Genomic DNA, 25,432 nt, shown 5'->3' on the forward strand with positions numbered 1-25,432 from the left:
GCTAGGGCCCCGGGCCAGCGTGGCCGCGGGTCTGGCGGGCACCTCCGGCCACACAGGTAAGCAGCCAGGCCGCCGGGCTGGGGTGCCTGCACCTCAGGCCGGGTGGGGCCCTGCTTTACGGAAGCCGCTGCCACCCCTGCTCAGCCCCAGAGGAAATGGGGGTGGGGTGTGGGGCTGGCCCAAGGCCGCCTCTGAGCCGGGGCCACAGGTTGGTTGGTTCAAAGGCTCCACGGCGGGGGCGGGGGCGGGGCTGGGGGGAGAGGGGCGCAGCCAGAGCGGCCGGTGGCTCCTGCGCGCCCGCAGCCACAGCGCCCCCTGCCGCCCACAGGCCGCGCCTCCCCCTTCGCGCCACCGCAGAATCGGCTGTTTTCACAAAAACGCGGGCACGGCAGGGTTTGCAGTCTGCGTGTTCTGTTTAGCGGGATATTTAATCATCTTGTTAGCACATGTAGGTCTGCGACTTTTATTTTTATTTTAGAGAGCGCGAGCAGGGGCGGGGCAGAGGGGGAGAGAGAATCCCAAGCAGGCTCCGAGCTCAGCGCGGTGCTGTTGCGGGGCTCGATCCCACAAAGCTGGGATCACGACCTGAGCCAAAATCAAGAATCGGATGCTCAACCGACTGAGCCACTCAGGTGGCTAGGGACACTACATCCTTCTAACAGGATGAACGGGGGGAGGGGGGGTGTTTGTTAGAAAGTGAAGTTTTCTTTATCTGTTTACCTGTGTATATCACATGCATCTTTCTAAAGACAGCAGTAATGTAATTTTTCTGGGTGGCGCGCTTGAGGATTTTCCTGGGCAGAGTGGGACACCTCAAGTAGGGTGTATGTAGGCAAGAACAGTTTGTGAAAAGAGCTCAATTGTTCATGAGGTTGCACAGCTGGCTATTAACTCAGTCTGGAGAACACATCAGCTGTAATTATCAGCTTTTTATTTGCTTCCATTTGCACGGCTCTTTTCATCATTGTGGTACTTGGTTCTTCCAACAAATGGAGGGGAGGAGACCGTATTATAATTTTTAGGTCAGGAAACCGCTCTGGGAGATACCAAAACGTGGACAGTGTCATGTTCCAGGCTCTTAGAAGTGAAAGGACACATATACACACATACACTCAGACAAGGGCGGGAGTCCTGGAGGGATGGAAAGCAGACAGAATCCGATTGAACAAGGAGGTGCAATCTGAAGTGCTCGCGGTGCCGAGCAGAGGTAGAGGATCCCTGAAGAGGGGGATCCGGAGGCAACTGACATACCCCACCCCGATCCACCTGTTGGAAGGCGGTCCTCCAGGAATAGGCACAGGAGACTTGGGACCTGGCTGGGTCTACACCGTACACAGTGAGTAGAGATTTGGCATCATCTTGTCCATGTGACAAGATATGTGTGTGTGTGTGTGTGTGTGTGTGTGTTAAAAATTAGCTTTATTCGGGTATAATTTACATTCAATAAGATTGACCGGCTTTATTTTTATTTTAAAAAATCATTTTAAGAAATTAAAATTGTTTTAAATCTAGCGAGCGAGCGTGCACGTGCAAGTGGTGGAGGGGCAGAGGGAGAGGGCGAGAGAATCCTAAGCAGGTTGTGTGCACGGTCACCGTGTGGCCCGACGTGGGGCTCACACTCACCAACTGTGGGATCATGACATGAGCCGAAATCAAGAGTCGGACGCTCGAGCGCCTGAGCCACCCAGGCGTCCCCAAGATTGACCAGTATTAAGTGCACAACTTGGTACGTTGGGATCAACATAATGGCATCCACCTCTGTAATCGTGATCTAGAGTGACTCAAAAGCTTGCACATACGCACAGCTGTGGTACAACCCAGTAGTTTTGAACACGCCAAGGGGTGCGCCCCAGAGAAAGTGCAAACACGTGTTCAGGCAAAAACCTCCACACACACGTTCACGGCAACACGTGTTCCCTGTCGTAGGCATGCCTCCTGCCACCTCTCACGTGTAACAACCACGGATCTGCTCTGCGTCACCACCATCGTTGCCTTGAGTTCGTGGACGTGGAATCACACGGCGGGGACGGCTTTTGTGCACAGTTTCTCTCGTTCTGTATAGAATTTTTGAGACCCACGTAATTTCAGGTATCATTACTTTGATGAGGGCCCCGGTAAACGAGCATGCCACCCCGTGTGCTTATCCATTCAGCTCACGGACACGGAGACTGTTTGTACGTGGTGGTTATTACGACCAAAACCGCGGTGCACAGCTGAGCACTTTGAGTGTTCCCTTCTCTTCCAGAAGCACCTGAGAGGGATGGCTGGGACCTGTGGGTGTGTAGATTTTAACTCTATGAAAAGCCGCCCGATGTTTCCCAGTGGGGCTCCACACGCCCCCGGCAAGGACCGAGGGTCCTAGGTGCTTCACCTCGTGGCCGGCTTCTGGCCAGTGCAGCTGAAACCGGCTCGTGTAACACGCGGTCTCGCTCTGGCTGTAGTGAGCACGGCCTTGCACGTGAAGCCTCCTTCCTGTGTTTGCCATCTGTGCCTCTTCCGGAGTGGAATGTCCAGCTGGACTTTTTGCCCCAGGTCCTTCATCTGGTAAATAGTTTTCGAGTATTTTCTGCTAGTCTCCGAGGGAAAGAAGAGTGCCTCGTTCCTGAATCGAGAGGGAGAGGTGGGGTCTTTGGCCGTTAAGTGTAGTGTTTGCTATGGGGCTGTTGTAGTGGCTCCTGATCGAGTCCACACTCTGTTCCCGGTTCGCAGAGAGCTTTCATTGTGCGTGGACGCTGCATCCTGTCACGTGTGCTTTCTGAGTCTGTTGAGATGAACAGGTGGTTTCTCTTTCTGAGTTTGTCAATAGGGTGAATCCATCAGCCGGTCTCGAATGTTATATACCAGGCTTGCATTCCTGGGATGAATTCCACTTGGTCGTAGGTATTGTCCTTGTTATTTATCACCGGAAGCGAATTTCTAAAATGTTATTAAAGATTCAAGGTTCATGAAACGAAATGGTTCTGTTTGTTCCCTTTGTAATGTCTTGTTTGGCTTTGGTAGCCAGGTAATACTGGGCTCATAATGAGACGGCAAAGTGTTCACTCTTCTTGTTTTTATGAAAAAAAAATTAGCATAGAATTTATATTTATTCCCTGTATGTTTGGGAGAGCTCATCGGCGAATTCTCTGTCAAGTTTTCTTCATGTGAAGGATTTAAGGGATGGGTTCAATCTCTTGGTTCGATAGAAGGCTCCCCAGGTTCTCTGTTTCTTCTGGAATGAGCTTTGGTTGCTTGTGCCTTTCAAATACTGTTGTCATTCCAGCCGAGTTGTCAAATTTATTGGCATCCAATTTGAAATATCCCCGTATTATCTCTCCCAATAGCTTATAGGATCCATAGTGACTTTTGTTTGTTGTGGTTTTTAATTGAGGTGAACTTACAGCGACGGACACAGAGACGTGTGAGTGTGCGAGTTTTGACATATGCACACCCCAGAGTAACTAACGTAAAGTCTGCACAGGACATCCCTTTCACTCCAGAAGGTTCTCCCGATGCCTTCGAATTCAGTCCCACCCTACACTTAGACCGATGACATTAGACATCAGGAACGACTGCCATGAAATTCAGTCACCGTGCATCGGTTTTGTCTGTTCTGGACTTCATATGAGTGGAAACATACAGTTGGTAGCCCTTCTGTCTGGCTGCTTCCACTCAGCACATTCCTTCGGAGAGTTATCCACACTGCTGGGTGCGTGGCGGGTCAGTCCCCTTTCACTGATGTAGAGTAAGTATTCCACTGTGAGGACATGCCACGTCCATTTTCTGATTGATGGGGGTTTCCAGTTTAGGGCTGTTACAAGTAAAGATGCTGCGGGGTGCCCGGATGGCTCAGTCGGTTAAGCGTCTGACTTCAGCTCAGGTCGTGATCTTGTAGTCTGTGAGTTCGAGCCCCGTGTTGGATTCTGTGCTGACAGCTCAGAGTCTGGAGCCTGCTTCCGATTCTGTGTCTCCCTCTCTCTCTGCCCCTCCCCCGCTCATGCTCTGTCTCTCTCTCACTCTCAGAAATGAATAAATGTTAAAAAACAAATAAAGATGCTGTGAATATAGTCTTAAGAGTCTCTTTGTACACCTAGGTTTTCATTCCTCTTGGGTAGGCGAGGTATGGAATTGTGGGCTTGCAGGGTAGGTATGTGCCCATAAGGAACCGGCAGGCAGTTCTCCCAAAGTGGTTATGCTATTTTTGTCCAGCAGTGAGTGACGACTGTTATACACGGTAAGTTCATTTGCTTCATACCCTAATCCATATTCGTGATTGTGCTCTTTAATATTAACCATTCTAATGAATATCAGGTGGTATTTCATCGGGGTTTAATACGTCTTCTCTAATGACTCATGTTTTTTAAGCATCTTTTCAAATTGGCCATCCATATATCCTCATTGGTAAAGGGTCCTTTGCCCATTTTCAAATTGAGTAGTTTGACTTTTTATTGATTTGTAGAGGCTCTTTATATTTCATGGATCTAAGTCTTTGGCAGATATAGCATTGTAAATATTTTCTGTCAGTCTGGTTTTTCTTTTAAATGGTTATTTATTTTGAGAGAGAGAGAGAGAGAGAGACAGGCAGACAGTGAGCAGGGAAGGGGCAGAGAGAGAGAGGGAGAGAGAAACAACAGAATTCGAAGCAGCCTCCGGGCTGACATCACAGAGCCTGACGTGGGGCTTGAACTCATGAACTGCGAGATCATGACCGACCTGAGCCAAAGTCGGACGCCGAACCGACGGAGCCACCCAGGCGCCCCTTTTTTGGGGAAGCTTTAAATCACATAGTGTGAGTCCTTCAGCTTTGATGTTTTTCAAGGTCATCTTGACTATCCACCTTTGCATTTCTGTGTGCACGTGTGTGTGTGCATGTGTGTGTGCGCACGCCAAGTTGTCAATATATATTTTTAAAAATTGTGTTGGGATTTGGACTGGAATTAAATTGAATCTACTTGGTTTTCTTGGAGAGAACTAACATCTTTCAGTAGTTAGCCTTCTCATCCATAAATACAGTATGTTTTTTCATTTCTTTAGGCCTTTTAAAACTTCTCCGCGGTGTTTTTGAGCTCAGTGTACAGGTCTCGCCCATCTTAAAGTTTATTCCTACTTGATGTGTTTTTATTTTATTTAAAAAAAAAATTTTTTTTTTCAACGTTTATTTATTTTTGGGACAGAGAGAGACAGAGCATGAACGGGGGAGGGGCAGAGAGAGAGGGAGACACAGAATCGGAAACAGGCTCCAGGCTCCGAGCCATCAGCCCAGAGCCCGACGCGGGGCTCGAACTCACAGACCGTGAGATCGTGACCTGGCTGAAGTCGGACGCTTAACCGACTGCGCCACCCAGGCGCCCCTTGATGTGTTTTTAAAGTAAGTCCTAGTTTTTACATTTTCCAACTTTTTGCTGTTAAAATACAGAAATGCAGTCATTCTGTATTGAATTTGTATCCAGGATCTTGCTAAATTTGCTTGCTCTCGTAGTTTCTTAAAAAATAGATTCTTGGGGCGCCTGGGTGGCGCAGTCGCTTGAGCGTCCGACTTCAGCCAGGTCACGATCTCGCGGTCCGTGGGTTCGTGCCCCGCGTCGGGCTCTGGGCTGATGGCTCGGAGCCTGGAGCCTGTTTCCGATTCTGTGTCTCCCTCTCTCTCTGCCCCTCCCCCGTTCATGCTCTGTCTCTCTCTGTCCCAAAAATAAATAAATGTTGAAAAAAAAAAATTAAAAAAAAATAGATTCTTTATGATTAATGTAACCAATAAGGCTGGCTATGAATAGATTTTGTCTTTTTTTTTTAATTTCTCCCAGAGAGAGTGCGTGCATGTGTGCGTGTGAGTGGGTGAGGGGTCAGGGGGAGGGAGCAAGAATTCCTTTTTTTTTTTTTTTTTTTAAATAATTTATTGTCAAGTTGGCTAACATACAGTGCGTAAAGTGTGCTTTTGGTTTTGGGGTAGGTTCCCGTGGTTCATCACTTACATGTAACACCCAGGGCTCATCCCAACAAGCGCCCTCCTCAAAGCCCATCACCCACTCTCCCCTCTCCCCCGCCCCCCCATCAACGCTCAGTGTGTTCTCTGTATTTAAGAGTCTCATGGTTTGTCTCCCTCCCTCTCTGTAATTATTTTTCCCCTTCCCCTCCCCATGGTCTTTTCAGTTTCTCAGGATCCACCTGAGTGAAAACATGGTATCTATCTTTCTCCAACTGACTTATTTCACTCAGCATAATACCCTCCAGTTCCATCCACATTGCTACAAAAGGCCAGATTTCATTCTTTCTCATGGCCAAGTAGTATTCCGTTGTGTATATAAACCACAGCTTCTGTATCCATCCGTCAGTTGATGGACATTTAGGCTCTTTCCATAATTTGGCTATTGTTGAAAGTGCTGCTACAAACTTTGGGGTTCAAGTGCCCCTATGCATCAGCACTCCTGTATCCCTTAGGTAAATTCCTAGCAGTGCTATTGGTGGGTTGTAGGGTAGTTCTTAATTTTTTTTAAATTTTTTGAGGAAGCTCCACAGTTTTCCAGAGTGGCTGCACCAGTTTGCATTCCCACCAGCAGTGCAAGAGGGTTCCCACTGAGAGAGAGAATTCCAAGCAGGCTCCACACTGAACTCAGAGCCCAACTCGGGGCTCAATCCCACGACCCTGAGATCCTGACCTGAGCAGAAATCAAGAGTCAGACACTCAACTGACTAAGCCCCCCAGGTGCCCTGATAGTTTTGTCCTTCTGGTCCAATCTTCTAATTATTTATTTTTGCCTTCATGCAGTTGGCCAGGACGTGACGTGCGGTGTCAAATGGGGGGTCGAAAGTGTGCGTCCTTACCCTGTCCCCCGTCTTAGAGGGGAGGGGAGTAGCCAGATGGCCACCATCAGGTATGACGTCTGCGGCAGGTTCCCGAGGGTGCTATCAGTCTGAGGAAGTTCCCTTTCAGTTTGCCAGCATATTTATCGTGAATGGCTATTTTACTGTGTCCGTTTCTTCCGGCATCTGTGGAGATGACAGTTGTGGCTTTTCTCCTTTGTTCTGCTAACGTGGAGTTTACAGATGATTTTCAAGTGTTAAATTAACGTTGCATCTCTGGATGCACTTGGTCATGCTGTATTATCCTTCTAAAATGTTGCTGGATTCAGTTCGCTAACATTTTGTTCAGAAAGTTTGCATCCAGGGTTGAGGGGAACTGATCTGTAATTTTATTTTTGTCAGATTCTAGTACAGGGTCACACTGGTCTCGTAAGTGAATCAGGAAGTGCTCTCCATCCTGAGACATTTCTGTGGGTTTTCAATATTCCATCCTTAAGAGTTTGTTAGATTCACCAACGAAATCCACAAGGCCTGGGGTTTTCTGAGTGGGAAGGATTTTGACTAAAGTCAATTTCCTTAGTAGATGTAGGACTGTTAATATTATTTTTAAATGATTATTTTGAGAAAAAGAGAGCGCATGGGGAGGTGGGGGGAGAGACAGAGAGAATAAGCAGGCTCCACAATGTCAGTGCAGAGCTCTGTAAGAGGCTCCATCCCAAAGAACCAGGAGATCATGACCTGAGCTAAAATCAAGACACGTAAGCAACTGTGCCCTCGGGGCTCCCAGGGCTGTTTTCTATTTTTTGCGCTGGTTTCATGAAGGTGTTTCTCAAGAAATGTGTATATTGAATCAACTTTGTTGCCATAAAGTTGTTCATGGTACCGTGTTGGGTGTCTATCAGTGAGATCATCCTTTCATGATGTTGATAATTTGCCCCTTTTTTCGTGGTTGGTTTTACTAGACTTTACCAATTACTTTACAGAACCAACTTTTGGCTTTGTCGATTCTGTTTTTCATTTCATTGATTTTGGTCTTATCTTTGTTATTTCCCTCTTTTACTTATTTTGGATTAAATATGGAGGTTTAATTGTAAACCTTTCTTCTAGTAGAGGCATTTGGGGGCGCCTGGGTGGCTCAGTCGGTTAAGCATCTGACCCTTGGTTTCGGCTCAGGTCATGATCTCACGGTTCATGGGATCGAGCCCCACATCGGGCCCTGTGCTGAAAGCATGGATCCTGCTTGGGATTCTGCCTCCCTCTCTCTGCCCCTGCCTCGCTCACATGCGCACACACACTCTCTCAACGTGAATAAACAAGCTTTAAAGAAAAAGAATAAATTACAAAGCCCTTTAAAAAAAATAGAGGCACTTAAAGCTATATAGCTTTTCTAAGGACTGCTTTAAGTGCATCCCACAGATTTAGTATTTTCTAATTTCCTTTGTGATACTGTTGACCCATAGGTTATTTGGAAGTAATTTTTAATTTGCAACATAATTTCAGTTTGGGGACTTTTAGGCAATTACTGCTGTTGATTTCCAGTTTAAGTTTTGGTATGGTCTGAGAACATACCCTGTAAGATTTAAATTTTTTCACTTATTTTATGGTCCAGCACATGGTCTAGCTTGGTGAACACTCCATGTGCACCTGAAAAGAAGGGATATTCTGCTATTGTGAGGGGTAACGTATAATGCCAGGTCTCGCTGGTGGACGGTGGGGAATGTTCTATGTGCTTGTCAATGTTTTGTCCACTGGTTCTGTCACTTACCGAAGAGAAGGGTGTTAACGTCTCCCAACTACCGTGGACGCGACCATCTCCTCCTATGGTTCCTCCACGTTTCCCTCAAGGGTCTCGAATCTCCAGGATTATTACATGTATGAATTAATAATGGCATCACTATGAACTGAGTTGCCTTTTCAGCACCACGCACACCGTGTCTGTACCTTGAGTTGGAGGCTGTTTTGTCGGACACGCATAGCGGTATGCACCCCACCCCCGCCCACTGCCCCCGGGCTCTTCTCCCGGGTGTTTGTATATTTAACGTGCATCTCTTGTAGATGATGTGCCTGGTGGTCTCTTGTGTCTTCTCTTCTTCTAAGGACACCTGTCACTGTATTTAGGGCCCTCCTTCCCTAAGCCAGGATGACCTCATCTGGAGATCTCTAGGGCCACCCCCACAGCCTCTGGGGGCAGGGCCTCAGAAAGGGCCGCTGCTCAGCCTAGTTCAGCCACTGTTGCATCTTTACAAGCTCTTTCTGAATATTTTCACAAGAGCCCGGCAAGCAGCCTGGGTGGATATTCCCTGGGCTGTTCTGGGCCCAGCAGTGGAATGCCCTTCACAGCCACCAAACCAACCCAGCATGAAGGAACGCCCTCCGCTTTATAGGGGGCCGGCCTCGTGGCCTCACCCAGGGCCTCGGGCCCCCTCTCTAGTCCAGGGCACAGAAATCCAGAGCTTTGGAGTCCCTGTGCGCGCTTGGGGTCACGTACAGCTGAGCGGCGGCTCACAGATGAGCCTCTCTGCCTCACCTCCTGGGGGCCTCGTGGCGTTGCTGTAAGAAATACAAACGCTTCCAGGCACTGGAGACAGCAGGGCAACTCTGCCTGGCTTTCTATCCACACCCTCCTCAGCCACGGGGAGAGAGCACCCCTTCGTCTTCCTAAGGGATCTTCTAGGAATGGACAGAAGTCATGCACTTTTAATTCAGACGTTATGATCACATCCAATACCAAGGCTGTATTTGAGAGCAGCCGGTGAGTTCACATCTTCGGAGAACAAATCACCAAGACCAGTGATCATCTTTAACTTCAGCAGTAAGTTAAAGTGGGGCAAGACTTGGCGCTGTGGAGCCGTGCCAGCACCCAAAAGCAAGCTTTCTCTCCCGTTGTCTGAAATACAGCTGGAGAGCTGAAGCTGCAATAGACTGGCTTCTACTACAAGATAAACACTTTTTTGGTACCAACTGAATTCAGGTTCCTGAAGCCAAGGCAAGGAAGGCATTGTCTGCTGAATGAATTCCAGCTCATTTGGGGCTCTCCCACGACACCTCAGTCATCGTGGACCCTCTTCAGGTCACCGAGGAAATACCGAAGGCATAAAGCGCCCTTTCCATTTCAACAAGCCCCACTGGCCACTCTATCACTGTCAAGTAAGATCTTGGAAATTATCACCAACAATAAAGGAAATGAAACGCCTGCATTAGAACAACTTGATGGGCGCTCGGAATTAACAGCAAATCCAAAGGGGTCCTGTCTTATTTCACAGATCTCTCCCACCGGTTAATGTTGGATAAAGAACGAAAACAAGACCTCAGTCTTTAATAAAGGAATTTACTGTTGACAAGGTGAAAACGCCTGGTCACGTGGGGACGGACATTAAATAATTCATGTGTGTTTCTGACAGGATTTGACCGCAATCTTCCATGTGTTTGCAAAAGCAGAATTCAACCTCCCACGCTTTGTTTATGGCCGAGTCTTCCTTCTGGAAGTCGGGAGCACACCCCCTTCGTAAGCACAGTCATGGGGGCATGAGCCCACCTGGCTGTTCTCTGTACCACATTCCCAGAGCACCCCAAAATCTGGGTCAGTGGTCTGGACCTTGCAAAACGCTTAGGTCCTGTAGACCCAGCCCGGGGCCTGGTCAAAGCTTTCGTCTGGAGATCCTGTAGATGCTACCAGAACTTGGCCAGAGACCCTCTGAGACCTCCCAGGGTGAGTGAGGTCCAGCACAGTGTCTGATTCCAAAAACCCAGGGCAGAGTCCAGCAGGCCCCTCCACGGCTGAGCTCGTGGCGGGTCCACGGGGGACAGGCCACGGGCCCTCACACGGTGCGTCAGGCGGGTGCCCCTCCTCAGCCCATAACCATACCAGAACACCCTCCCTGTTGGACCCGGAGAGAATGAAATCTCAATGTTATAGTACAAACGTATAAAAGGTCTTTTTCTGCAAATGTGTAGTTATTTAGAGCTAATGAGATCATCTTCGGTTAAATAATAAAGCACCTCCTACAGACATGTCTGGCGTGCACTCCACATGCAGACAGGTGAAACGTACGTTAAGGTAAATGACGGCAACTTCACCGGAAGACGAGGTTGTGTGTGCTATTTTATACGAAAGTTTTCATCTGTGATCTTTGGTAGAAAAGTTTCTCTAGGTTTCTTCATTATAAGAATTTCACCTTAAATCCAGATCCTGCCTCAGTGAGCCCAACCCCTGTGCACACACCTTCATCGCATTCTGTCCCCTCCCTGTCCCCTTTTGGGTCACCTGCTCTGATGGGGAAAGCAAGGGCAGGCACAAATCCGTTCAACCACAAAGCGGTCATTTAAAAAACACCTCCTCTCGTGAACTTTTCTGGCAACAAGAAGCCAACCGAAGGCCGTAGGTCTCCTGTAAGCCTGATGCTTAGAATGTATTCATTGAATGAAGTAGAGAAGGCAGAACCAGAGAAATGAGGTCTGCAGGTTGTATGTGATCTGGCTAAATCCCTTCCAACCGGCTCCGGCGCTCGCTCTTGGTCATGGGTTCTGGAACCTTCTAGACAACACTGGGTAACTTCACAGAGGTTATTAGCAAGTTGATGCATCCGCCTGCCTGAGAAGCACCCCAACCCGAGACACCGTTGGCACAGTTTAATCAGGAAAGTGCGAGAGAGAAAGTGCGTTATGCGTCAGGAGGCCGAGGAGCCAAACCGGCACGTGCAGGGGACACGGCGGTGCCCCCGCCCCCAGCGGGGCCCAGACCGGCCCCCACCCCCGGCCACCTTCTCCGGGGAGCGCCGGCAAGGGGCAGAAGGCACGAGGCCCTCAGAGCACAGCCCGGCTCGGCACGTTCACCCACGTTTACTCGACTTTCCAGATGGCGATCTTCCCCTCCCCGCTGCCCGACCCGCTCAGCACGTATCTGTCCTCTGCCGAGCACAGGGTCTTTACCGCGTCCGTGTGGGCCACCAGCTCCTTTTCCACTGTCTTCCTCTGGGCGTCGATCACATAGATTTTCCCTTTGTACTTCCCCTGTGACCGGCCCGTGCCGCCTACCCAGATCTGCCAAGGAGAGACGGAGGGGGCGTCGGCCACACGCCGCCGGGCCTGGGCGGGGAGACCCCTGTGTGCCCCCAAATCCAGTCCTTCCCGGACCGGCCTCGAGGGCAGGGCAGGAGCCTGGGGCGGGGGGGTGCTCCGGGGAGGCGTGGCCCCGGCCGTACCTGCTTCTTCACCCTGATCATGCAGCTGACCTCGGCGCAGTCCTGCAGGTGGACCCGCTGAGGGGGCCGGGCCAGGTCCCTGAGGCTCCAGATGTAGACGCCGTCCAGCCCGGCACACGCCGCCCACAGCTGCTCCTGCTGAAACGGGAATCACAGTGTGGCTGGTGGCCGCGCCCGCTCCGCTGTGCCGCCGGAGGGCGCTGCCGGGATGGGTACCTCGGGGAGGAGCTGGAAACCCAGGAAGGAGGTGCTCGCGTCCTTAGAGTTCTCCTCCACCTTCAGTTCCTGACGAAGAGATCCACCTGTCGTCACGACCACGATGCCGCTACCTGTGCCTGCGGAGCAGAAGAGCCAGCGTGAGGGAAGGCGGGTGCCCCGGGGCCGCCGGAAGGGTCAACCGGCTGCCGCCTGGTGCCGGCTCGGGCGCCGGCACGCTGCTCCGAGGACCCCGGTGACCCGTCCGCCCCGCGGCCCCTCCTGAGGCTTTGCAAATGCGGACGTTCCGGGTCTCCTCCTGTCACTAGAAGGTGCGGCCTGCCCTCACCCTGTCGGCACTTAGAACTATAGGGGACAGCGCCACAGGCCACTTAAGTGCTTCCGTTTACGGCTCAAGGAAAAGGTCGTCTTGCAAGCCAAGCGTCTGCACGTCCCGAGAGCTGTAGGTCACCAGGCTCCGGGCAGCGGGGAACGTGGAGACACCGGCTGCGGGGCAGCCCCGGACACGGAGGGACGGAAACGCCGCGAAGCCCGTCCTTGTCTTCCGTGCTTCCTGCTCGGCCGCCCGCCCCCGGCGCTGCGGCCACCGGGCCAGCCTCGCACACACGGGGGCAGGAGGGCACAGCAGCCCGTGAGGTGGAACGTGGGAGCGGCCCCGGGCTGTGCCACTCTGGCTTCCCGTCCCCTGCGAGCGGACCACAGGACCCCCGGCACTCGGCCTTGACACACAGGGACCCCTGCCGGCCGTGGCCACCCCAGGACTGGAAGCCCAGCTGAGTTTTCAGTCACGGAAAGTGCGAGCTGCCGTCACATCACCTTCCTGCTTCTAGGCTCCGTTCGGTGTGGTTTTTCTGAGACCTAATAAGCAAAGCCTCATCCGCGGGGAGCCTGACAGCCAGAAACCCTTACCTACTTGGACTGAGCCGTGAGGCCCCAGGACACCTGCTGCTGGCTGGGAGCACCTGGGCTCACCCTGTGGACAGGCACTTCTGTCCCCCTCCCCAGAGCCCTCCTCAGTGCGCTGGACGCGTGGCCCCAGGAAGCGGCCCCGGCAGAACGAGCCCCGGCATGTGAAGCTGGCGTGGACAGAAGAGGCTGCCGTCACCAACGCTCAGCGCGCCAACGACCGTGGCTCTCGAAGGGGAGGGTGGGATTTCTATCTCACTTTTCTTTCTGAAGTTTATTTTGAGAGGGAGCAAGGGTGAGCACAAGTGGGGGCGGGGCAGAGACAGAAGGAGAGAGAGAATCCCAGTCGGGCTCTGAGCTGTCAGCATTGAGCCCTTATGGGGCTCGAACTCACAAATAGCAATCATGACCTGAGCCGATATCAAGAGCCGAATGAATACTCCACCAACTGAGCCCCCCAGGCACCCTCTCTAGCTCACTTTTTTTACTATTTATTTTTGAGAGAGACAGAGAGAGACAGAGTGAGAGCAGGGGAGGGGCAGAGAGAGAGGGAGACACGGAATCCGAAGCAGCTCCAGGCTCCGAGCCGTCAGCACAGAGCCCGACGTGGGACTCAAACCCACGAACCGCAAGATCATGACCTGAGCCGAAGTCGGACGCTCAACCGACTGAGCCACCCGGGCGCCCCTCTAGCTCACTTTTCCAACGAAGACACACACTCCCAAGAGCCCGTGAGGGACCTGCCCAAAGTGATCAGCTGCCCAGAGACCAAGCCCGGATTTGAACCCGGACGTGCCTACCTGAAGGCCACAGCCTGAGCCACGGGTGCGCCAGCAACCTCAAGGTGCAAACGTCCGCCTGCAGGTGTGGGACTGGGGTCTACTCCCCACCCAGGAGATGACCTGGGCACACGGCGTGGGCTGCTTCCCCTGCAGCCCCGGGGGTAGACACGAAGGTCTCACATGGTGCTACTGGGCTAGAACATTCCGTCCCTTCAGGCTCACGATCTTCCAGGTTCCGCCTCAGTGCACACAGATGTCCCGAGTTTACACAGACACGGACACAGGCCCGGCATGTGCACTGGTAACATGTGATGAGCGACCCAGATTTCTGCTTGTGACTCTCGTTCAGGGACAACACTTTCCAGGCACGTGCTCTCTGTTGCCTCAAGAAACTCTGCGTTTGTCTTGTACTTTTCTCGTTGTTGTTAAATAGGAAAACTGCTTACCGTGTTCAGTTAACTTGGAAGGTAAAAGGGATCCTGTCCTTAGAGCAAAGCTATCTGTCCTCACTCTAATCTGTTACCTCCCTCCCTGCATTTAACAGGCACCTTTTAGCCCAAGGTCTGGTCAGCTCTGAGTCCAAAATGCATCCAGGGGTGGGTGGTGCACGCGTGCGCGCGCACACACACACACACACACAGACAGCCCGTGGAGATAAGGGAGAGCTGAGGCCTACGATCCTCGAAAGAAAAGAAACACCAGGTTTTCCCTAAAGGTACTTCCCGGTTCTTTGTGGGACGCCGAGGAAAGGTGTTCTAGCGTATGCTGCAGTCCGCCATGGCCGAGGGCACGGCTAGGCTGCCAGTGTGGCCGGAAAGAGAGGGAGGGAACACCCCCCAACGAGGGAGCCCAAACATCTATGTAAAAATTCTCAGATCCTTGGCCCAGGAAGAGACCTACTTCAACGCTGTAGCTTATCTAGCTGGGAAGGCCCGGTGTGTGTGCCTCGGGCATTTCCCTGAGACCCTCAAAGAGCCATGCGTATAAAATAAAGACTACGCCAGAACGAAGCGTTATGTACTCTAGGAACAAGGTCAAAACTGCAATATATCGACCAAAGAAAAACCTAAAAGGAAGCCTCTACACAGGCTCAAGATGATGGGCCAGTCATTTAGCGACCTTCCAGGATAAAATAATGCTCTTTAAAGGCGGCTTTAACCCAGAGTCTCTTTGATGTGTCATCCACAACACCCAGGACACAACAAAGTCCCTTTACACCCCAAGCATGAAGGCAGCCCTACAACTCAGTAGAAAAGCCGTGAACGGAAGCAGACCCACAGATGCCCTGGGACCCGGCAGAGAAGGACTTCTGACTGCAAACAAATGTCATAACTTCCAGGAAAGTATAAAGAGGACACATGGGCACAAAGAATGTAGAAGAGAAATGCAGGTTCTTTAAAAATGTAAAATACGTGAACCTCTCGGACTGAAATGAAAAGTTGCCGGACAGGTTCAACAGCAGACAGGACAGAGGAAGCTTTAGGTCTTAACCGAACTGAAGCTGAGAAAAACATGAAAAAAGTACAGCCTGAGACAGGTGGGGTGTTATCGAATGGTCTAATGTGTATATTAGAATATATGTCTTATATTCCAATATAATTCTAGAATGAATACACACACACGTATGTATATAAACAGAATCCCAGGGGCGCCTGGGTGGCTTATCGGTTAAGCACCCGACTTTGGCTCAGGTCATAATCTCGCGGTTTGTGAGTTTGAGCCCTGCCTCAGGCTCTCTGCTGTCAGCCTGGAACCGGCTTTGCATCCTCTCTCTCTCAAAAATAAACATTAAAAAAAAAAGTCAGGATCCCAGAAGACATGGAGAAAGAGAAGGGATAAAGGAGATACTCGAAGAGATAACGGTTCCAAGTCTCCCCCACTGAACGTAAACAGCAAGCAAGACAGACACGAAGGCCTCCCGCCTGAGCGCAGCGTAGCCCAACTCCCGAAAGCAAAGAACGGCCCGCAAGCAGCCACAGGCAGGTCGTTTCGGCAGAACAGCAGCAGCGACGGTGGACTTCTCATCAGGAACAGACAGGGCTACGCAAAACTGGAAAGAGACCGCTAGAGTGTGTGGAAAAGATCGGTCTGTTTACAGCCGACTCCGGCCATGAGAAACACTAAGGGGAATGATGCCAGAGGCAAACCAGGCACGAAGCTCCCCCGAAATGGTGACCGTACAGGCCAACACCAGGGGGTGCGTAAACAAAAACGTTAACGATATTTTCCGAGCTTTATCCCGACGGCATTAAAATACTGCTCTTAACAGCGACAGCCAAAGGGGCGGGAGGAGGTAAATGGAACTGATCATACTCGTGTGAGCTGCATACGTGATACGTGGAGGGGGGTCCTGGTTGCTTCGGGCCGGCTGTGACAGGTAAGCCTGCGGGTTGCAGTTCTTAGAGCAACCGCTAAAAGGTAAAGCAAAACGCAGAAAATGTGGCGCTAAAAAGAAAAACTGAATGTAAGGAGTTCTCGTTTCCCGCGTCCTTTTCGACGGAGCGACAAAGACAGAAGGGGCAGTGGGGCACGGAAAGGCGCGAAGACGACAGAAGCCTCGTGCGCAAGCCTGCTCACGGCACCGCAGGTGCGCAGACTGACGAGCCCACGTCTCTGCAGGGACGACACGCGCGGCAGACGAGCACGCGGCTGGGAAAGGCAGGCGGCCCCACGAGGGTGGTTACGGTACCAAACGCAACACGTTTTGTGGGGACGCAGAGGGATCACAACTGGCACACACCGCGGGCGGGGACGTAAGGTGGGGCGGCAGCTTCCAAGGGGAGTCTGACGCTTTCTCCGAGGGGTAAACGTGGGGTCAACCCGAGCCCGCGCGCTGACACACAGAGACAGGGCCACAGAGGGCTCCCGGAAGCCGCAGACACGGGAGGCGGCAGGCAGCTGAAGACGCGTGAGGCAGAGCAGACCGGCCGCAGGCCGTCCTGGGGTTCCCTCCCCCCAGAGCAGGGCTCTGGGCCCCTCGTGGGGGCAGAGACTGAGGACTTACAGCACCACAGACAGCCGTCGTGCAGGCGGATGGACGAAAGCCCGCCACCCGGCAGCTGGAGCCTGCTGGTCACGCGCAGGGAGCTCACGTTCCAGGCCAGGACCGTCCCGTCCGCGCTGCACGAATACACCTTGCTGGGGGTGCGAACACACGGGTGTAAAACACTTGACACGGAAGCCAACGAAGTTACCATTAGATAAAGGTCCACAGCGTGCACGGTGATTCTCGCCCAAGCGAACGCTGCCCGTGTCGCGGGAACGATTAGCAAGGGGCTAACCGATCCCGCAGGAGAAGACGGTTTGCGGAGGAGGCCGGTCCTCGCCCGTCGGTGTTTGCTGCCGGCTCCGCAGACCCTAACGTGGCGGCTGAGTGAAATCTCGCCCCTTACGCAGGACGTGCCGCCCCGGCCCCCTCCCCTCGTGATAGCGGCTGAGGTTCCGGGCGGCACCTGCTGCTGTCTGAGCCAGGCCTGAGGACAGACGGCACCCCTGAAACTAAGGGACAGGGCAGCAGACAAGCTTCAGGGCCGTGGGCCCCGGGCCCAGGTGGTGAAGCAGGTGACAGTAAATGAGGACCTACTGTGTGCCAGGCCCTGTTCTAGGCACAGGACACGCGGCAAAGAGCAGAACACGGGTGCCTGCCTTCGGGCTGACGTTCTTAGTACGGTAAAGACAAAGAATGAGTGAAGCAAAAGTGTTAGGAGTCGGACTGCACCCCCCAACCAAGGGCCACCACGAACCCCCAGGGCCTCAGTACGCGGCACTACTTGCAAACAGGGCCTCTACGGGAGTATTCAAGCGACAGTTAACAGGATGGGCCCTGATCCGCTATGCCGGGCATCCTCAGCAGGGAGATTTGGACTCGGAAAACACCGTGTGAAGACAGAGAGACGGGATGCTGTGTCCGCAAGCCAAAGACTTGGGGCAGACCGGCAGCCGCCGAGGACAGGCGAGGAAGCGGCCGCCTGAGCCCCACGCTCACCCCGGAGCTGGCCCACAGCAGAGACCCGCGCCTCTGTACTCAGGGCCAGACACAGACGAGAACGTCTCGCGACTTTGCTCAGGACAGGCCGGCCCGGTGCCAGGAGGCAGTCGCCACGGCGACCGCGGACCCTTCCCCCTAGGGACTCCCGGCCCTCCCCGCCCGGGAGCCAAGCGGCCCCTTCTCCCGGCAGGGCCCGGCCGTACCTGGGCGCCCCGCTCTGGACAGCGAAGCCCGTGACCCCGGAGCGGTGGTCCGTGAGCTGCTTGTTGCAGGACATGCTGTGGACGTTGATGATGTAGATGACGGAGTCCTCTGAGCCGACCCACACCTGGCTCTGCTCCGCCATCGCCATGCAGTTCTGACAGCGGTCGGAGAACGCGTCACGAATACTGGCCCCTCTCGTTTCTCCCAGGAGCTCTGTCCTACCCACTCCCGGCAAGCCCCAAACCTCCGCCCCTGGGGGGGACCCGGGGTTCGGTTCCCGCGAGCCCTGGCCACGTTTCTGTCTGCCGATCAGTACGTAAACTTGTTATGTGTTCAAAGTGCTTCTGTCTAAAGACATCTGATTTTTGGTGCGCCTGGGTGGCTCGGTCGGTTAAGCGGCAGACCTCGGCTCAGGTCATGATCTCGCAGTCTGTGAGTTCAAGCCCCATGTCGGGCTCTGTGCTGACCGCTCAGAGCCTGGAGCCTGTTTCAGATTCTGTGTCTCCCTCTGACCCTCCCCTGTTCATGCTCTGTCTCTCTCTGTCTCAAAAATAAATAAACGTTAGGGGCGCCTGGGTGGCGCAGTCGGTTAAGCATCCGACTTCAGCCAGGTCACGATCTCGCGGTCCGTGAGTTCGAGCCCCGCGTCAGGCTCTGGGCTGATGGCTCAGAGCCTGGAGCCTGTTTCCGATTCTGTGTCTCCTTCTCTCTCTGCCCCTCCCCCGTTCATGCTCTGTCTCTCTCTGTCCCAAAAAAAATAAATAAACGTTGAAAAAAAAATAAAAAAAAAAAAAACTAACTAAATAAAGAAATAAACGTTAAAAAAAATTTTTTTTAAAAAAGACATCTGATTTTTTATCCGCTGCTGACTCATTAACACCGGACTCCTGGCCAAGTGCGCTTCAACTCGTGCTTGAGCGCAGCTCGCCTAGTGCCTGACTCTCTCACGAAGGGCCGTCACGGCCTTCTTGGGCTTAGGGACACTGGACAGCACCCCAGCTCTACACCGGGGGCCATTTTAAGCAGCAAAAATCACCATTACAACACGAGAATGCAAAACCGTGGCACTAAATAGGCCGCCAAGAGGACCCTTGTGTCCAGCAGGGGCTGAAACAAGGCACAGCATCCACGGGTTTGACCTCGGCTGGGAACGCACACCAACAGCTCCTTCCTTCCCCCGCTCCGCACGTGTGCGTCTGCGGATAACCGTGAAAATACTGTATTTGTTTCAGGGTTAAAATAAACTCTAGCAAGCGGGTGAGTTTGCAAACATGGAATGTGCAAATAATGAGGACTGACTAGACTAATCACAAACACAACTGCCCACGGTTTTCCGTTCTGTAGCGAGAGAGGGTTCTCTGGGTTTCCGGCCTAGAAAAGTCAACAACCAATGGTAATTTATAGATGTTTTTGTGTAACTTTGTTTTTTAAGTTTTTTTAATTTAGTTTTGAGAGAGAGAAAGAGAGCGAGAGACGGTGCAAGTGGGGGAGGGGCAGAGCGAGGGGGAGACACAGAATCCAAAGCAGGCTCCAGGCTCCGAGCTGTCAGCACAGAGCCTGATGCGGGGCTCGAACCTGTAAACCGTGAGATCACGACCTGAGCCAAAGTCAGACGCTTAACCAACTGAGCCACCCAGATGCCCCTGTATAACTTATTAAAAAAAATGCTCATTTCTTTTTGAGAGGGGAAGGAGCAGAGGGAGACGGGGACAGAGGATTCGAAGTGGGCTCTGTGCTGACAGCAGAGACCAATGTGGGGCTCAAACTCATGAACCTTGAGATCATGACCTGAGCTGAAGTCGGACGCTGAACCCACCGAGCCACCCGGGTGCCCTGTTTTTGGAGACTTGGAAATTAGAAATTGAGGACTGACACACTGGAGAGACCCACGGTCGCACAAACACGTGAAACAGAGCTGTGCTTATGCGAGCATCTCAACCCATCCAACCACGTCACTCAAAGGCGTTCCTGACGCCTTCCTGACTTGCAGTTTCCCGAGCCGCTTCACTTTCCACTTGAGGACGGTCTCTCCTGTGTTCATCCGTGACACGTGCGACCCTCTCCCGGCAACCGAACGCAGATTTCCAAATACAAGTAGGCTTCCGAGTAAACCTGGCATCATGGTGGACGGGGTGAGACCAGATCTGACCCCAGGCACAGTGAGTGTGGACGGTGGTTCATTGCTCCTCCTCTTGAAGTCCGAAGAAAGAGTTTCTAAAAAACTGCTAGCTTTAATTTTACCGACAAATAGCCCCATAAATTAGAAAAGGAAGCCCGCTTACTAATTTCAGAAATAATCATTTGGAAAAAGCCCTTTCTTTTGAGGCATCTCCCTGAGAACTGGTATAATTTTAGTAAAATGTCTTTCTTTCGCGGCCCAAAGATACCTCAGGTGGCCTGCTCTGAACTGCAACGTCCAGAGGTGGGAGCACTTTCTTGAGATAATTACCCAAGTTTCTTTCTGTTCAACAGCAAAGAAAATCTCGGTGAGACGAGGACAGTGTTTTCACATATGTAACTGGGAGAACTTACTGCTTTACTTGTTACCTGGCCTGACTGGGGACAGCAGAGATGGCCTCACAAGGCGGCCTTTCGATTTGATTGTAACTAGGATTTTAAGTTATTCTATTCCTTAAAAAGTCTTTGAAACGCACATAACAATGAAAAAATTAAACTTAGAATAAAAACAGGGGTTCTCGGGACGCTCAGTTGGTTGCGTGTCTGACTCGATTTCGGCTCAGGTCATGACCCCAGGGTCGTGGGATCGAGCCCTGCACTGGGCTCTGCTGAAGATCCTCTTTCTCTCTCCCTCCCTCTGCCCCATCCCCCACTCACACATGCCTTGTCTCTCTCTCAGAAAAACCTAAAGACCTGCTATTGACAATACGGAGTGATGCTGTGGGATACCCTGTCCCACTGCCGGGCCCAGGTGGACTTCTCCGTCTTTGCAGAATCGCAGCTTCGTCTGGAAAAGTGCCGCCCTGCACAGTGCCCTGCTTACTCACCAGCTTAGAAGTGCCCACTCGGAAGCAGTGCTGGTGAATCGTCCAGGAGGAAGCGTCAAACACGATCACTTTGCCCTCACTTAGAGCACACCATAATTTGGGGCGAGCGTCTTCAACTTTTTCTGCCGGGTCTAGATGCCCTGAAGAAGTAAACAACCCAAAGACGTTTTCAAAGGGAAACCCTTGGATGCACGTGCACGTGACTGGTGCCATCACTCGGGCACCGGCGCTGCCCGAGTACCTGCCGAGGGCCAGGCCCACGCCGGGTGCCCCGGACAGGAAGAGAGCACGAGCTTTGGAGCCTGAAGTCTCGGGAGGGAGCCGGCTCCGCCCGGAGAGCCGGAGAGCCGCAGTCGGCAGGGCCGTCGCTGAAGAAGGGGGTCCCAGGCAGGGGGCAGAGGAGCAGCAGGGGTGCGCCAGGCGTGGAAAGCGGGAAGGGGGTGCGGCGTGGAGAGCCGGGACAGGAGCCGCTGCCTCCGGCCCCACATCCTCACCGGCACCCGGTGGGGCGGGCCCTCCGATGGCCGTTCCGAGGGCATGAAGCTTTTGGGTTTTTGACTGTCAGGTCTTTGCATTTCCCTAACTGCTCATGAGGCTGCGGCCTTTAAGCGGCCACGTGGGGGCTGTCCTCCGTGGTGAGGTATTACCTCTCTCGCCCGTGTTGTAAAGGTGTTTGAGAGCGAGGGAGTGAGCAAGCGTGTGTGTACGCAAGCAGGGGAGGGGCAGAGAGCGAGCAGAGCAAGGATCCCAAGCAGGCTTCTTGCTGTCAGAGCAGAGCCTGACGTGGGGCTCGATCCCACGACCCTGGGATCATGACCTGAGCTGAAGTCGAGCGTCGGGCGCGCAACCAACGGAGCCTCCCCCTCCCCCCCGGCGCCCCGGGTCTCTTGCCCGTCTCTGAGCTGGGTTGTGCTCCTCTCCCGGATGTGCAGCCACTCTGTGCCCACCCTTGACCCGAGCCCTTGCCAGAGCCCCTGCCACTCTGCGACCACCTGGTTCGCTCCCTCCAAAGTGTCTGTTTATAATTCCATCATCTCAGTAGCGAACTCCACCAGTCTCTTCCTTCACGGCTCGCGTGGACGTACAGTCTCCTTCTCTACCCCAAGGTCACGAACATGCTCTCCTCTGTTCTCTGCTAGAAGCTGGGTGCTGTCTTCATTTACGTTCGTCAGTGGCTTTCGCACGTAGGTTTCCATCCACCTGGAACCGACTGTGTGATCTGTCGTGCGGTCAAGCCTCGTGTTTTCCATGTGATACGCAACATCCCTGACATCACATATGGTAAAGACAGTCCTTCCCTCAAACCCCTGCTCTGTCGTATCACCTCTGTCACACGTCAAGGAGACACGAATGTGTCACTCTTCCTGGGGTATTCGTTCCACTGGCCCCCTTGGGGAGATACCACCCTACACTGTTCAGTCTCACCAGGGACCGGGATGCCTCGAGGCCAGAGGGCTGGCTCCTTAGCGCTTGGGTAACCAGAGGGGTCCGGAGCCACCGCTAAAGGGTTTACCAGTAGTCCCCTTCTCGACGGGTCCTGACCAGTTTTGTCCCTCCGGCCCCTCGGCACTGGCCACAGCTCTGCTCACTTCCTCGCTTCTGAGATGCCGCTTACAGAACTGGCAGTCGCTCCACAGGATAAAGGGGCTCCACCATTCTCCGTGGTCGTTTTGTGCTTTGGCCCTTCTAGATGTTCTGGGAGGGACGGCTGGTCTGAACCAGCTAGCCCGTCGTGACAGGAAGCCCACAGTCCAGTCGGTTCTGATTTACAGGAAACCGACTTAACTCTAAAAATACTCATTTATCCAGACACCACAGTAAAAACTGTCTCGGGCGCCTGGGTGGCTCAGTCGGCTGAGCGTCTGACTCTGGCTCCGGTCATGATCTCACGGTTCGTGGGTCCTGCATCAGGCTCTGTGCCGACAGCTCAGAGCCTGGAGCCTGGTTCAGATGCTGTGTCTCCCTCTCTCTCAAAAGTAAAGGAACATTTAAAAAAAAAAAGCAAAAAAACCCGTCCCACTGGTCTGCAGTGTTACAGCCAACACGGAGCCTCGACCGGATGAACCTGGTAAGTCTCCAGGGCCCTGAGGTCCAGCCACGCTCTGTCCTCCTCCGCGCTCAGTGTGTCCCCTTGCTGGGTCTTCAGGACACCCAGTGACGAGATAAACTGTCCTCTCGTGCTGGGAAACTGCTTTGCCGCCGAGCTGCCATCTGCCCTCGGGAACCGGGTGGGCTGGGAGACAGCTGTGGAGCCATAACCGCAAAGGGCGAAGGGGACAGGAGGGCACATCCGTGATGCTCCCTGTCGCTCGGCTCACGCCACGACGAGCTGAAGCAAAGCGCCAGACCACAGGTTCTTTTCTGCCCAGGACGAAGTCCTTTGCTCTCCAACACGTTGCGCCCTCAGAGCGGCCCGCCCCACAGCGCTTTCCAAGTCAGACTTAAGCCAGAGCATTTTCGACGGTTTTGCGCCTGTGACACGACGGCGGTCTGTGTTCAGGCTGAGGCCCCTCGCGGCACCAATTCCCGTCCGTCCTCCATTGCGCCTCGGCCGGGAGGTCTGCCGGACACAGGGCCACAGCCTCGCCACATGGAGGGGAACCGTGTTGTCGGGCATTCGGACGGGCAAGGGAAACACGCCTGCAGTCTCTAACGCGAGACCCTGGGCGCAGTCCTTCATCACAGTGGAAGCAGGCCCAGGTTAAACGCCCCCAAAAGAAAGGACGTGAGTGGAGGCGCTTTCTAAACTGCAGAGTGCTGCGCCACGTGAGGCATGGCTAGGTGGGAGCGGAGTCTCCGTGGGGCGCTCGCCCCGGTGGGGCCGCCGTGGCTCCCTGGGGCCTGGCCTTCCCGAGGCGGAGGGCACAAGCAGCCGCCCGGCTTCGCTTCGTCGCCCAGGGCCTCACCCGAACAACGAGACCCCCGCCTGGTCCCCGCTCGCCCTGTCGCGTCCCGTCCCCCCACTTCAGGGCTGACCCCAAACGCAAACCGAGCTCCCCAAAGTGCCGGACACAGAGCAGCCCCGAGCGAGGGCAGGCCTCCTACCGGGCGTGTAGAGCAAGACGTCCACGGCGTGCGGCAGGGTCTCTCCCGCCGAAGGGTTTATCTTGTGCTTGAGGGTCTCCGAGGTCGTCTTGGGGACCGCCGCGGGCACTGAAACGCAAGCGCTCGGTTAGTGTCGCGACTCGGTGAGACCGCTGTCGTCCCACAGCCCAGACCCTCGGCGGTCTCTGGATGTCGGTTTTGGGGGAGGGCGTCGTAGGCGGGGAAACGGGCACTAGAGCCTCCGCCTCCGGGGGGCCCCTTGCTCTCGCTCTCGCGCTCGTCTGTGTGCCCGCCAGGGGCGGGACGGTGACACAGCTCCCCTCCCAGCCAGGAGGCCGCGCGATCTGGCCTCTGCCCACCCTCAGCCACCACGAGTCACCCAGCAGAGACCAGACCGAAAACATGGCTCGGCGACTGAACGTTCCCAAGACAAAACCAAGCGGCCTCTGGGCCTGGGCGCCGTGGACATCTCGGGCCACAGCCGCGGCTGCCGTGGGGACCGGCCCGCACACCGCGGGCTCTCCGGCAGCATCGCCGGCCTCACCGGGAGATGCCGGTAGCGCCCCCTCCCAGGGGTGGGGTGCAGGGCGTCGTGACGTGTAATTCCTAGACCCTCCGTCGTGAGGGGACCGCAGGCTCTTAACTGGAGCCCGGGATGGCTGCCTGAGCCTCATCGAGCTTTGCACGAGGGACCCCGAGCCCGGACAACCCGGTCACGGGGGACGGGCTGGCGCCGAGTGAGCTGGCACGTGCTGGGTGCCCCCGTGGCGACGGCGTGCCACCGTCTGTAAAGGAGTCAGAGGCTTTTGCGGAAACTCTTGACAAAGACTCGGTACGAGGTTGGAGTGACATAAACACCTGAAGCGTAGGGTTTGATTCTGTTCCCAATGAAAAACCACAACGAGCGACCACATCTGCTTCCAGTCACTCCTGCGGCTCTTGTGGGGACCAGAGCACCCCGACTGCTCCCGGGAAAGGGGGTCCGGGTCACTGAGGGGGTGGGGGCCGGGACATGAGGGGAGGGGGAGAGGGAGGAGGGGGGTTCTGGGACACAGGAGGGGAGGGAGAGGGGGGAGTTTCTGGGACATGAGGGGGGTTCCGGGGACACAGGGGACTTGTTTCTGGGACATGGGGGGATTGGGGAGAAGGGGGGACTTTCGGGGACAAGCAGGGGAGGAGAGGGGGGTTTCCAGGACACAGGAGGGGGGAAGAGGGGGGAGTTTCCGGACACGTTGGGGAGAGGGGGATGTCCTGGGACACGGGGGTGGTTGGGTTGTTTCCGGGATGGAGGAGGGGGAAAGCGGGGTG

At 54.0% G+C, this 25,432-nt stretch overlaps 1 protein-coding gene across 4 annotated transcripts in view; it reads right to left on the minus strand.

Annotated features, from left to right (window-relative positions):
- Window positions 1-10,085: 10,085 nt before the first annotated feature.
- The window catches only part of DENND3 (DENN domain containing 3), a 52,068-nt gene continuing 36,721 nt past the window's right edge, over window positions 10,086-25,432 (minus strand). For 2 of the 4 annotated variants that reach the window (XM_086695313.1, XM_086695310.1), the window contains 7 exons: window positions 24,125-24,232; window positions 21,080-21,219; window positions 18,074-18,228; window positions 16,887-17,020; window positions 12,195-12,313; window positions 11,979-12,116; window positions 10,086-11,817 (listed from right to left, as the gene is read on the minus strand). In XM_086695313.1, coding sequence (XP_086551439.1) covers window positions 11,617-11,817; window positions 11,979-12,116; window positions 12,195-12,313; window positions 16,887-17,020; window positions 18,074-18,228; window positions 21,080-21,219; window positions 24,125-24,232 — 995 coding nt within the window. In that variant the 3' untranslated portion in view covers window positions 10,086-11,616. Of the gene's footprint in view, window positions 11,818-11,978; window positions 12,117-12,194; window positions 13,053-16,886; window positions 17,021-18,073; window positions 18,229-21,079; window positions 21,220-24,124; window positions 24,233-25,432 lie in introns of those variants that run through there. The other 2 variants (XM_086695311.1, XM_086695312.1) reach the window with 2 other exon arrangements.

The sequence above is a fragment of the Puma concolor genome, chromosome F2 (assembly GCF_028749965.1).
Source record: "Puma concolor isolate L17-30 chromosome F2, mPumCon1.1.hap2, whole genome shotgun sequence".
Taxonomy (NCBI): Eukaryota; Metazoa; Chordata; class Mammalia; order Carnivora; family Felidae; genus Puma; species Puma concolor.